Source organism: Dama dama, chromosome 11 (genome assembly GCF_033118175.1).
Source record: "Dama dama isolate Ldn47 chromosome 11, ASM3311817v1, whole genome shotgun sequence".
NCBI classification, from domain to species: Eukaryota; Metazoa; Chordata; class Mammalia; order Artiodactyla; family Cervidae; genus Dama; species Dama dama.
Genome location: NC_083691.1, coordinates 98151102 through 98163824, shown reverse-complemented (window position 1 = coordinate 98163824; position 12723 = coordinate 98151102). Strand labels below are relative to the sequence as shown.

The 12723-nt window shown below is 40.5% G+C and overlaps 2 protein-coding genes across 4 annotated transcripts in view; one reads left to right on the top strand and one right to left on the bottom strand.

Annotated features, from left to right (window-relative positions):
* Positions 1-1070: 1070 nt before the first annotated feature.
* Positions 1071-10782, bottom strand: TXNDC9 (thioredoxin domain containing 9). 2 transcript variants are annotated; one of them, XM_061155932.1, is made up of 5 exons: positions 10630-10782; positions 8439-8657; positions 6586-6704; positions 3978-4232; positions 1071-1681 (listed from the first exon to the last, which is right to left on the bottom strand). In XM_061155932.1, exons 2-5 carry the CDS (start codon positions 8625-8627, stop codon positions 1564-1566), a joined length of 681 nt encoding a protein of 226 aa, XP_061011915.1. In that variant the 5' UTR covers positions 8628-8657; positions 10630-10782; the 3' UTR covers positions 1071-1563. The 2 variants fall into 2 exon arrangements, with proteins under 2 accessions (XP_061011915.1, XP_061011916.1); XM_061155933.1 differs by lacking the exon at positions 10630-10782 and adding an exon at positions 10378-10574.
* Positions 10783-11775: 993 nt separating this feature from the next.
* Positions 11776-12723, top strand: part of EIF5B (eukaryotic translation initiation factor 5B) — a 74394-nt gene continuing 73446 nt past the window's right edge. For both annotated transcript variants that reach the window (XM_061155931.1, XM_061155930.1), the window contains exon 1: positions 11776-11985. In XM_061155931.1, the coding sequence (XP_061011914.1) occupies positions 11951-11985 (35 nt within the window). In that variant the 5' untranslated portion in view covers positions 11776-11950. The remainder of the gene's footprint in view (positions 11986-12723) is intronic.

The window sequence follows — 12723 nt, the reverse complement described above, 5'->3', positions numbered from 1 at the left end:
TTTCTATTAATACATAATCATGTCACTTACAAACTAACACAAGTTTACTTCTTCCTTTTCAATCTGCACATATATTTTTTCTTTCCTTTTTGTATTAGCTAAGAGTTCCAGTATGATACTGAAAAGCAGGGATGAGCTGGGAAAGACAATTTGCCTTGTGTGTGATCTCAATTGGAAAACTTGAAACCTCTCCCATTAGGTGTGATATTAGCTATAGGTATATTAGTTGTAGGTTTTTGTAGATATTTTTAAAAAATCAAGTTGAGGAAATTCCCTTCTATTGTTTACTGAGTTTTAATCATGAGTGGTATTGGATTTTGTCAAATGCTTTTTCTACCGATAAGGTTATGTGATTCTAATTCTTTAGACTGTGATTACATTGACTTTTCAGGTATTGAAACAGCTTTGCATACCTGGGATAAATCTCACTTGGTTGTGGTGCCTGGTTGTTTTTTGTATACTGTTGGACTGATTTGCTAATATTTTAAGGATCTTTGCTTCTGTTCAAGACAGATTCTGGTCTGTAGTTTTCCCATTTTTGGCATCAGAGTAAAGCTGGTCTCAGGAGTTAGGAATGAGACCTAACTCATTCTGCTTCCATCTTTTGAAACAGACTGTAGCGAATTAATAAAACCTCTTCATTAATTAATGTTTGCTAGAATTCACCGGTGAACCCACGTGGGTCTGGTGCTTTCTGTTTTAGAAAGCTAGTAGCTGTTGATTATATAAAATAGGTCTATTCAGATTGTCTATTTCTTGTGTGAGTTTTAGCAGGATCATGGTTCAAGTACCACAGAGACTCACTATTCTTCCCAAGACTGAGTATTTTCTTGAGTGTTTTTTGTTTGCTATATGCTCTTATGACAATTCCCAGAGACTTTAATTTTTAAAAAAATATTTACCAGTTATGGTTGTTTCACTGTAGATCATGCTGCCATTCCCAAAGTGCTTCTTGCCTGATTAATGCACATCTTAAAATATAAGCAATCAGGACCTTTAAATAAGGCAGTATGTTCACAACCTGAAAAAGCTTCCTGATGCCATCAGCTGGTTCAACAACACCAAGCAGCTTACAGAATAAATAAACAGTTCTTTAATAATTATTTAAATATATTCCAGAAGTGATGAGTGTTTCTAATTCATTTACAAGTGCTATCTGTTACACCAGTAAATGTTACTTGACCTCTTTATAAAGTAAATAATGCTGCGTAAGAATGAGTCCTGGAATAGTGTGCTGAATTTCTATTTTCAATTCAGTAGATTAAAAACACAATTGTGAATGGTATAAAAACGTAAGAATCATTGTGATAAAACCAATCTCAAAAATAGAGAATCCGGACTCTCCTCAGATTATTTTAGAACTCAAGACGTTTTCTTCTATTTAAACACAAGCTCCACATAGAAAATATTAAAGATGTTTTTCAACATGATGCCACTGCATAAAACTCTAGAATGTGACCATCAGGAGATGAACATACTGAAATCAATGGAGTTTAGAAAACACATCTAATTGTGAAGTAAGGAGAAATAAAAAGACGATTTACAAAGAATTATAACTGATTTCTAATCATCATCAGAGTCTGAATCATATTTCTTTCCTCGAATAGTTTTCTTTTCCAGCTTTGTGAAGTTTGTTCCAAATTTCTTTTGGCTCTGAAATGGTGGCTCCATTAAATTTCCACTAAAAAGAAACAAATTTGAAAAACACTTAATTCTCTATGATTTAGTACAGCTGGTATACTAAACTACACAAAAATCTATCTTCACTGTAACACATGGAATAGAGTAAAATTTTCTTTATAATGCTGGTGTTGAGGAAGAGGTACTGAAAATTAATACTGAGAGTTAATAGTTGATAATGATAGTTAGCAGTTTTAAACCTTACTTTGTACTACTAAATGCTTTTGACTAGCATTTTATTTTCTTATCGTTAATTACTGATTAGCATTTCATGGAATGTACCAACAAAATCTCTGATTGAAAACCACAGGAGGAAATCAGTTATTTTCATGTTTTGGGTATGCCGAATCTGTATTAGATTCCTATCCCTGTGAGAATGACAGGAAAATCGTGCTCTATTTTCGATAGCCTGTTACGGCCAGTTCGATCCTATTTAACATCTTTTAATGTTTAGATCACTAGAGACAACAAACTCATGGAACTCATTATCATTAACCCTGAATTACTATGGAAAGCTTTTCATGATACCTGAAAAATAAGATCTTGGTTTTGAAATATCATTTGTCACTGAAGGGAATCATGGCTTCTCGGAGATAAAGTCAATTCCTATGGAGAGTACAACACAGGTCCCCCTAAAAGATCTTACCTGCACCAGAAAGAAAGTGCTCAAAGGATTATGGGGACGTGTCAAGAACACACAGAAGTCAGTATACAAGGCTCTCACTGGGCAAACGTGAGGCAATCTGAGCTTCAAAGTAAATAATAACAGTAATATTCAATAATATATCCCATTGAGCAAAACAATCCATAGCCCATTCTAATACAAATAAATGAAAAAGTAAACTAATGTGGGATCTGGAAAAGGTCTTCCTTAAATTACCAGTTGGCTTGGTAGACAACTGATTAGCCAGTGCTCAGATAATACTGCCAGTAATGTGAGAAACCACCCTAGGTCTCCTGATATGGTACAATGAGAAAGAAGAACACATTGCTTCCATATTACACCTGTGGAAAAGGTGCAAAACCTGACTCTAACTGTGCAACATTAGATGAACCCAAACTGGGAGATGCTCTATGAAATAACTAGTTTGTTCTCGTCAAAAGTGTTAAACTATCGGAAAACAAGGGGAACAAGTTGCTACAGGCTAAAGGGAACTAAAAAGTCACAGTAAGTACTTGTGACTCATTTCTTCAGTAAGGAGGATATTATTGGGACAATGATGGACTTTGAATAAGGCCTGTAAACTATGTATTTTGTGTTTTAATAATTTTACTGTGGATGTATAAGAATGTCCCTTAGGAAATGCAAACAGAAATATTTAGGAGTAAAGGGACAATACATCTATAATATCCAGTCAAATGGTTCTGAAAAGTTTATATATACCCAGAAACAGAATGATAAAGCAAATATAAAATATTGAAAATTGGGGGATACAGGTGAATGATATATGAGAATTCTTTGTACTAGTTTCCAACTTATTTAAAATTGGAAGTCACGATTTAATATTAACATTTTACTTAAGAAAACAAAACCTGGAACTTCAAAATCAATTTCTACAATATAGGAATGACTTATACACATGTAGGAGAGATTCAGAGAAAAAGGAGGAAGGAAAATAAAAAGATGAGGGAATTTTCTACTTATTGAGAGGTACTCTGGAATAACTGGAAAATTTAACCTATTATTTTTGCAAATAAAAAACAGATACATAAGATGATGTGCTCTAATCTGTGAAATTAGATAAACTGCCTGGAGAAGTGAACAAAAAGATGAGTGGAAAATGGAAGTTGGATTTTAGATCATTTTCTATTGAGACTGTTCTTTATAGGTAAGTAATTTAAGCTTAACATAGAAATGAGATGTGATATAGTTTATCAGAGTCGACAAGTGATACAGGAATAACTACATTAAAAATCTAATGTTTGAAAATAAGTCATTATCAATTTGAGTAAGCTGGGTTCAAGCAGGAAGGAGTCAATTCTTCTGGAGTGTCATCCTGGGTTTCCAGATGAATACCCAATTAGATTTCATAGGATCTGTTTGAAAACTTTTAGAGTTAGGTGGACTCTAGAACCCAAGATCAACTTTATTTGGAACTCTGATTTTGCTGTAAGATCATACTAAGGTACACTTTAAGAGATACGCTTTTCCTGTGTGGCAGTTTTTCTTCATCTCCAGCTTCAAGATAAAGCTTATAGAAATATTTCCATAAAATAAATATTAACATTAAAAAATTATCTAAAAACTTCAACTGAATATGGCAGTTAAAATAAACTGACAGTTTGCTGAAGGTTACCTGTAATTAAGAATATCAGCACAACCCAGCCTCCACTCCAAGGTTTCTGTGGTGAAGTCATCTGTATTTCCTAGGTCAGAAAATCCAACAACAAAATCCTGTGTTTTTCCATCTTTCACCAGTGCTAGTGTGGGGATGACTTTGATACGCAGTCTCTCACAAAGGAAAGGTGCTTTTTCCACATTCAGTTTCAAAAATTTGGTCTCAAGATGTTTCTTGGACAATATCACCAAATGTCTGTCTAGTATTTTACACCTGTAAGTAACAACACATAGAAAACCAAAAGCTAAAAATGACAATTTCTTTATCAAAATAAATATTAAGGCACATCTTAGTTTTTACTTTTTCTGAATCTCATAATCTGCCAGTCAACCTATATATCTATCAGATAACCTTATTTCCATTTCATAGGTTAGGTACCTCTTTTTCTACCTCTTATGATACTGTAGTCTAGAAGGTTGGATCTCCCTTAATGATAAATATAAAGAACAAAGTATTCAACATATGACTTAAGTCTTAAGTGGCTCACAAAGCTGTCATGTTCATTGTTAAGAATAAAAAATAGTCATTTTCCTTATGCATATTTCCTGCCATTTCATAGAAAGAGAGAAACCTGAACTTGACAGAGCTCAGAAGACACCTCTCAGAATTAGAAATATACAGGTGGTGGTGTACTTGGAAGTCACTAGGAAAGACCAAATGTGTCACTGAGAAGGAACCTTTCCAACCGTACAAATTCTGTTAGTGTGAAGTCTGTCAAGGTTAAGGGCTACAAATATATGGTCATTATGGTCCTAAAGAAGTGCAAAATTCCAGCAGTATTTTTATTAAGCCACCTGAAAAGGAAAAGTGGTATTTTCTTTAAATTATACTTTAAACTGGCCAACCCTTTAGTGTATCTGAGAGATAACTTATAGTTGAGCAGTTGTTCTTACCCAGAGGTGATTAGTACAATCAACTTTTAAAACATACAGATGAATCAAAATTCTCTGGGACTTGAGCTGAGAAACATGCAGGTGATTCTCACGCTCAGTGAAGTTTGATAACTACTCTGCTTTCCATGATTAAGACACCAAATTAAGACACCAAAATCATAGCTGATTTTACCAGCAGGTTTTTGGGGTACTTCTTGGTAGTTTTTCCTGAGTTAAGTTCGGGTCCACTGAGTTTCTTATAACCTTGATGCCTCACCACCTCTGAGTGATTCTTTTTATATATCACTCATGCAGTGCAGCAATGGGATTTTATTAATAGTGAAAACTGTCAGGAGAGAATATGTGGTTTCTGAATGAAGCTCCAAAGCAGTGACAGATCATTTGGAGAAATACGTTCTTGAGGATTTCTACATCAATCAACTCCACGGTTTTACTGGAATAATATGGAATCTATTTTAAATAAGTATGTCCCATTGGCCAATTAATCCATTTTTTAATCGAATTTTAAATCCAATTTAAACCCAGAGGTAGCAGTCATGATGTAGTTAAAATAGCATTAAGCTGGGCTCAAATCTGCTTTTATCATTTAGCAACTGAGTGACATCAAGCAGGTCACTTAATTTCTCCAAGTCTTGGTGTCTACACACAAAAAAGCATGGGGATTATAAAGTGCTTACCTCAAAGGGAGACTGTGAATGTTCCAGGATCTTATATCGCCTGAAGCATCTAGCATTACCACATGCTAAAAACTTTGATATCTACCTGTCTATATTTATATCAATTCATTCAACCTTGACTTTATTTTCTTTCATTTGTATTCTATTAGTTAATAAATCCCAGGCATTAATAACCACGTTGTTGGGTGAAGAGGCAAAGACAGGTGCCAGGCAGACTATGGAGATGAGAGAAGAGGGCAGGGTTGGGGGAGACTCTGGGTGGAGTGTGAGTTTCCACAGGAGCTACTCAGCATCAGCAAACTGCTTTCATACAATTCTAGGTCTGTTATCACATCATCTGATGTTGGCAACTATTCAAACTTTGGAGCTAGGAAAAAAAAAAAACAGGCTTGAGCCATCTGGTTTAAGATATAACCTCTACTGGGGCTATTTTTACTGTGAGGGATCTGCCTCCAAAGAGAGGTTGGCAGACCTGGGCTCATCTAAGAGAAATTACTTTCTCTACCTTCCAGCCAAACCTGAAGTCCCAACTCTGCTTCTGGAGAAAGGCCTCGTCAAGCCATCATCCCCCTGTGAATTGCCAGTTAAGAAGTGACTGAATTCAAACTTGGTGTTCAGGTGTTGGCCCCATTTCCAACACTGTGGCTGTATTGTAATAGTAGGGACAAAAGCAGAACTCTTGGAATTGATATTAAAAAAAAAAAATTTAAGTGCTCATTGCTAAGATGTTTCTAAAATTAGCTAGCGAAAATATCATTCAGAAAATAGCCACTTCTATGAAAAAACTGAAATCCAATAATTTATACTTTTTTATGTCACTGGTTTTTAAGTTAATCTTTGATGACTGCTTAATTTTAATATACAGACTTCCAGTACAAAGGGACAACTAAGGAATTAGTTCCTTTCACATTTTTCTTAATTTCTCTATTAAGTCAGGGTACCTATTCAACAATCTCTTCATGTTTAAAAACAGTCACTGAGGGGAAACAAAGTTACCTGAATGTGGAGTCTCTGTAGAAATGGCAAACCACTTTTTTACTCTCCTTGACCTCTTGAAAAAAATCTCTTTCACTAGGGATTTCTCTGTACTCCCCATGTCCTTTTGAAAGCCATTCCTAATTTGAAAAGAGAAATATCACACATTCGAAATCTCTTTCAATGTCACTTTACATCTTATATCCAAATCACTAAATTATTTTGTAATTAAGTCGATTTTATCTTAGAAATGAATTCTTCTTGGTGATGTACTTTCCTATCTTTCTAGTGTCAATGCAGAAATAGTCTGTGGGCCACGACTATCTCCACAGCATGGCTTGTAATTATCTTGTCTTTGTAACTTGAAACACATGTTTTCCTAGAATTTTGAAAATAAAAATTTAGACCATAAAGATTGAGAATGTAAACATCTACTTAATTTCTTTGCACTTAAACTACTAAAATCAAAAGAATCTGATCCAAGTTACTACAAAGCTTTAAAAAAGAACAGCTGTGAGATAAAGCCAATTGATTTTTGGGGAGGGGGCGGGTACTGCAGCTTTGAAGCTGAGGAGCCCTGTGTACTTTTGATGACCACCTCAGAGACAGCACTCTTCTAGCCCGGCCACCCACGGATAGTATCCAGTGAAGAAAAAGGGGTTTTCTCACATGGTATCCAGAAAAAGGGACCCACAAGTCCATCTAATCCAATTCTCCACATCACTGTCTCGGCCCTCATCATCCATGTTGGACAGGACAGGTATTTCAGTTTCCTGTACCTTTCCCGTGGCAGGAAGCTGACTGCCTCAAGTGGAAACTTGTTTCCTTTCTCAAGACTTCTACTGTCACTTAACCTTTTTTTTTTTTTCCCCCTCTATTTCTTTGCCCTTCTCAAGACTTGGTTTTAATAAAAAGGAGGACTGGACTTGCAGACAGAAGGACTTGAATCACTGCTCTACCACTCATTAGGCTGTGAATTCTCATAACCTTTCTGAGTCTCACATTCCTCATTTGTAATGTAGAGATCATAAAACTATCTCACTGAGCCACTGTGACAAGACAACATGAAAATAACAGACTGGCTGGCACATCACATGTGCCTGAAAAGCATTAATACATGCATTCTCTAGTTCTCAGAAAAGTCTTCTCACGCTGACTGAAATATATCCTGACCTTTCGTCTGTGGATCCCAGCCTGGACCTCAAATGAGAGAAGTTCTAATCTATCTTTCAGGTCAGCCCTTCAAATATCACATGATGCTTACGTCTGTCCTCTTCTACAGGGAACATTTCTGTTTGCTTTTGACTTTCTCATATGAAATGACTTTTAGACGTCCTCATCCTCTGAACGCGCTCTAGAAAGGGGCAGGAGCGCAGACTGCATCCCTAGTTTTCCTATCTGTTTCATGTTGGCTTATGCGGAGCTACAGGAGGCCCTGGTATTTTTACCTTATTTCTTTGATAAAGCTTCCATAAAGAGTTTAAACTCCTTAATGACCCACTTCCTTTGAGCACAGACAAATCATGATGGGCTTTCTCGTAACTCTACCTGAAAGGGAACCTGCTGATCCCTGTTTCTCCCAGTGTTCTTCCTCATCCATACTCTCCTCAACTACACAAATCTGAGCTCAGAAAATTATCCTGGGCCAGGTGTTTCTTGTATTTGACTGAATTAACACTGAGCAGGCTAACTCGGAATGTGTCTTTAAAAACTATCTTTTCCCCCAGGGAAAATTTTCACTGGCATTAGGTACTTTTGAGGCCAAGCAACCCTAAAGACTGAGGACTGAAATGTGACTACTGCGGCACGTGTATATAGAAGTGGTTAGAAGCATACTGTGAGAGCAATTTCAGAAAGCAGGGCAGAGAGGTTACTTGTTTCTGCTGTTGAGCTTTCTTCAGAGCCTCGAGTCTCTTTTCTTTGAGGCGTTCCAATTCATCCTCATCCATCTGATCTAGTTTCTGAATTTCCGAATCCAAATGTTCTTCCACTAGTTTGGTGGTTTGAAGCAACTGATTCTCTAGGACTTTTGAAAACATGTCAACAGATGCGTTCGCTTCCATTCTTCTAAATGGTACGGTACAGCCTTGACGCTGGGGAGAAGGTTTACAAAGTTGGAGAAAAGAAAAAAATAAGACAGGAAACTTTTCTCTTAGTTCCCAAAATGCTAGCAAATATATAATTTGGAGTTCACAAAGTGTTCTGCTGACAACCAACCACGTCATGTTAAGAATTTTTACTTAAATGTTTTAAAATTTAATTTTCAACAGGTTATAGTCACTCTTGTGTGGTTAAGTTGCTTCAGTTGTGTCTGACTTGTTGCAATCCTATGGACTGGAGCCTGCCAAGCTCCTCTGTCCATTAAAACTTGTGTAAAGAACTCTGCCTGGTGTTCCCTAAGCTCTAGTTTCCAATTCTGTTCTCTCAGTAACTAATAGTCTATAAGCCCACAAAGATTGACACTAGTATTGATTTAGGGACACTCAGTGCTTGTAACTTTGATGTCAAACAACATAATACTCCAAATATTAAAAGTATATTGATTTTACCATCACTCCTCTATGTAAGATAGGAGTTTAAAAAAAAAAAAAAAAAAAAAGATAGGAGTTTAAAAATACTCTAAAAATAGACTCTAATTCAGATTAGAAAGGCAGATCTCAATGACTTAGTCTATTTATTTACAATTTTTATTTTATATTGGCATATAGTTGATTTACAATGTGTCAGTTTCAGGAATATAGCAAAGTGATTAATTTATACATACTCAATTACCTTTTCAAATTCTTTTCCCATTTAAGTTATTACAGATTACTGAGTAGTTTTCTGTGCTATACAGCATGTCTTTGTTGGTTATCTACTTCAATTGTATATTTTAAAAGAAATTATTTTCTACCAGCAACAATTAGATGGTGATTTTATGTGTACTCCTAGGTTATTACCACAGAAATTTATAATTTTTCTGTCAAAACAGGAGTCTGTTGATCTCAACTATGATATGTTTCAACTACTACTGAAGCACTTTAAAAAAATCTGAATAAACTTGTGAGCTCACTTGCCCAGCTTCTGACACACAGCCTGGCCCACCAGACCCCCTATTAACTTTGAACTGAATTGAAACAGTCTTTCTGCAAAATTCGCCTCTGATTCCACTTGTTTCCCCCACATGAAAAGCAGTCGAAAAGCACACTGGATTTTATCTGTATTCCTGGAGCTAGCAGTGTTGGGAACACTGCAGGTGCGCAAAAAATATTTGTCAACGGTAGAAGTAGCATGTGTCTAGCTATTGTTCAAATTATGGTTATGTTTCAAAAGTATTTCTGGGTTTTAAAAACCAAAATGTAAGTTCCCCATATGCGATAAAATTTTAAAGGAGCTGTATTTCAAATACAGGAAATGAATTTCACACTCCCTACTTCTCAAGAAAAATTTAAGGCTATGACGCTCAGGATTGGGGCCGGATGAGACAGAAAAGTATTCGTTAAACACTGACTTGCTTGTCAGACCTTGTTCTTTACAAGGGGCGTAGCGGATGCTTGTCCCTGGAGTTTTACAGGCTGAGCTCAGAATTTAATTCTGGGATAATTGGGAGGAGAAGCGATTAACAAGAGCTGTTGTGGGGGGCAGGCTGTGCTGGTCATCGCCTTCACAAAGGGGGGAAGGAGATGGTGCAGAGATAACTTCATTCTCCAAACCACAAGCTTCTGATTCTTTTTTCAGTTTAACTGAATGGTGGGCAGGGACGTGTCCTCAAGTTACCTAACCATTTCCGCGATTCCCCTGCGAGCACCCGCCAAAACAAGCAGAGGGCCTCACCGTTAACCGCACGCCAGCCGCTTCCCAAAAGTACCCTCGCCACTCCCCGCGCCCCCGGGGACAGACGAGGGCAGAGGCGAGGTGGCCCCAGCTTCAAAGCCTCCCCGGGCGCATGCGCCAAAGCCTCCTCCGTGGCGGGGACTTCGGAGCCCGAGCCGCGCCCCTCCCCCGCCCAGGCAGGATGCTGAGCACTCGGGTGTCCGTTAGCACCAAGATGCATGGGCGGTGTTTTCACACCACCCTCTGCCTCACCTGAGCTCTCGGCGACACCTGAGATACGAAGACACAGCTTCTCCAGAAGAGCAATCCTCTCTGGCTTCAGCCTCCAAGCAGCTGCGGGTAGCTGCGAAGCGGCCGTCACTTCTGCCTCCTCATTGGCCGCGGTTCTCACGCGATAGTATCTGCGACGTCCCAGGAAGTGGAGGTAGTGCGGGGGAGGGGGGAGGGAAGTGCGCGCGGCGAGCGCTTCTGCGCGTGCGCCCTTCTGCACCTTTCCGGCGCTCCAGCGCTCCGAACGCTTGGCCTAGGAACCTTTCCCTCCCTCCGAGTAAACAGCCCAGAGGGCGGGGGAGCGAAGTACGCTGGAGATTGTAGTTTCTTCGTGCTCAGCCTGGAGTTGACGTTCTTACGCTCTGACACATGTTACATCAGAAAGGGAATAGCTATGCTCCTGCTCGGGAGTGGCACTCCAATGTTGTTTCCATTCGGTTTATTGAACAATTCCCACCTTTAAAAAACAATTAAAGTATAACTTACGTGTAAGTTTTTACATAGTTCACACATAGTGTCGTTGTCCAGATCCGGATATAAAACACTTTCACAACCCTAGTATGCTCCCTTCGCAACTTCCCTGACATAAATTTTCAGAGCTTGTTCTCGGTTTGAATGTAAAGATCATGATCTATTTAGGAGAATTAATGGGTGTGTCCTTTTTAAAAGAATGGTTTCTGTTTATTTGTTTCGGTAATTCGTGGACATGACTACGAGGCTCAATATTGTGGATTTCTCTGTCTCCCTTTGGAACACCCAGACGGCTCACCAGTGGTTCACTGTGCTTCTTTATTGAACTTGACGCAGCTGAGTACAAAGGGACAGAGGTTAAAGGTGGAAGGGAAGCCCAAAGTCTACTTTTGAACTGAGATCCAATTCCCCAACTCTGCGTCCCCCTGCAGGGAGAGGGGCCGACGGGGGAAATTTTCAACCTTATTGTCCACCCCCGGGTTCTAGAATCTTGAAACCTCGCGGACCTCGGAGCGCCCCTGACGCTTGCCGGAAGAGGGCGCTCGGGTTCCCGCCTGACGGGCGGGGTCACTAGAGACGCTCTACCCGCGGCGCAGCTCTCGATGAGCCGCGCCCTGCGTCCCCACGCCGAGGCGGCGGGGCGATGCGCTTGCGCACTCGGAGCTCACACCATATGTGCCCTGTCCCAGTGCGCGGGTCTGTGGAGAGCCGGGTGCGAGAGGCGGCAGCGCGAGGGGGACGGAGCCGAGCGGAGACCGAAGTCAGCCGAGGGACAGCGGGTCTGTGAGGGACCGAGTCGAGGGGCTGGGGCTGCGAGCGCCGCTGACACACGATGGGGAAGAAGCAGAAAAACAAGAGCGAAGACAGGTAGCTAGTGGCGGGTTCTCACGGCGGCGGCCGGCGCGGCTCAGGGGATCGCGCGGGTCCCGCGGGCGCGGGGCGGACTCGGGTCGAGGCTCGAGAGCGGCCCCCCGAGGCACAGGCCGGGACCCAGAGTGGGCAGCACGGGCCCGAGACCCCAGTTCCCGGCGGGCTAGGAGGGCCTCGGCGGCGAGCGGGTTCCCAGCCGAGACTCCGTCCCCTCGCCCGGCTCGGGAGAAGGTCTCCGGCTTGAGGAGCCCGGAGTCGTTTTGGGTTTCGCGGTCCCGTGGGGCAGGGCTCGGGCGGCCTCACGGAGCCGGGGGCCGCTTGGCCACCGTGGCACGGGCGGGTGGGAGTTGTTGCGGCGCTGCTTTTGGCGGCGGTCTGGAAGAGTTCTTTTTCATGCCTGTGTACCTATGAATTCTTGGGGAGAGAAGGGTTTGGAATGCGATGTGTCTCCAGCCAGGTGTTCTCACTCTCGGAGCCTCTCAGGCACGTTAGAGACAACGCGAAGAGCGTAGCAGGTTGCTCTGTCTTAACTTCATTTAATTTGGTTCAGCTTTCAATTACTTACGGGCTGATTGTCCAGACTCCATGCTTTTCGCGTTCCTTCTTCCGGCCTTTTGGTCATTTCTTTACTCGCTAGCACCTCCCCTAAGAAAGGAGGAGATGAAACAAACCAACCAGGGTCGCTCTTTTCTAACCACTTAAAAAGGCTTTGGGGGCGAGAGAGCTTAAGGATGT

What these genes read in the sequence shown, in the direction of transcription:
- TXNDC9 (XM_061155932.1), bottom strand. Translation starts at nt 8,627, where the DNA reads ATGGAAGCGAACGCATCTGTTGACATGTTTTCAAAAGTCCTAGAGAAT. An exon ending in AAGCTCAACAGCAGAAACAA is followed by an intron (nt 6,705 to 8,438) that starts GTAACCTCTCTG and finishes TTTTCAAATTAG; the next exon opens with GAATGGCTTTCAAAAGGACA. An exon ending in TACAGAGACTCCACATTCAG is followed by an intron (nt 4,233 to 6,585) that starts GTAACTTTGTTT and finishes TGTTACTTACAG; the next exon opens with GTGTAAAATACTAGACAGAC.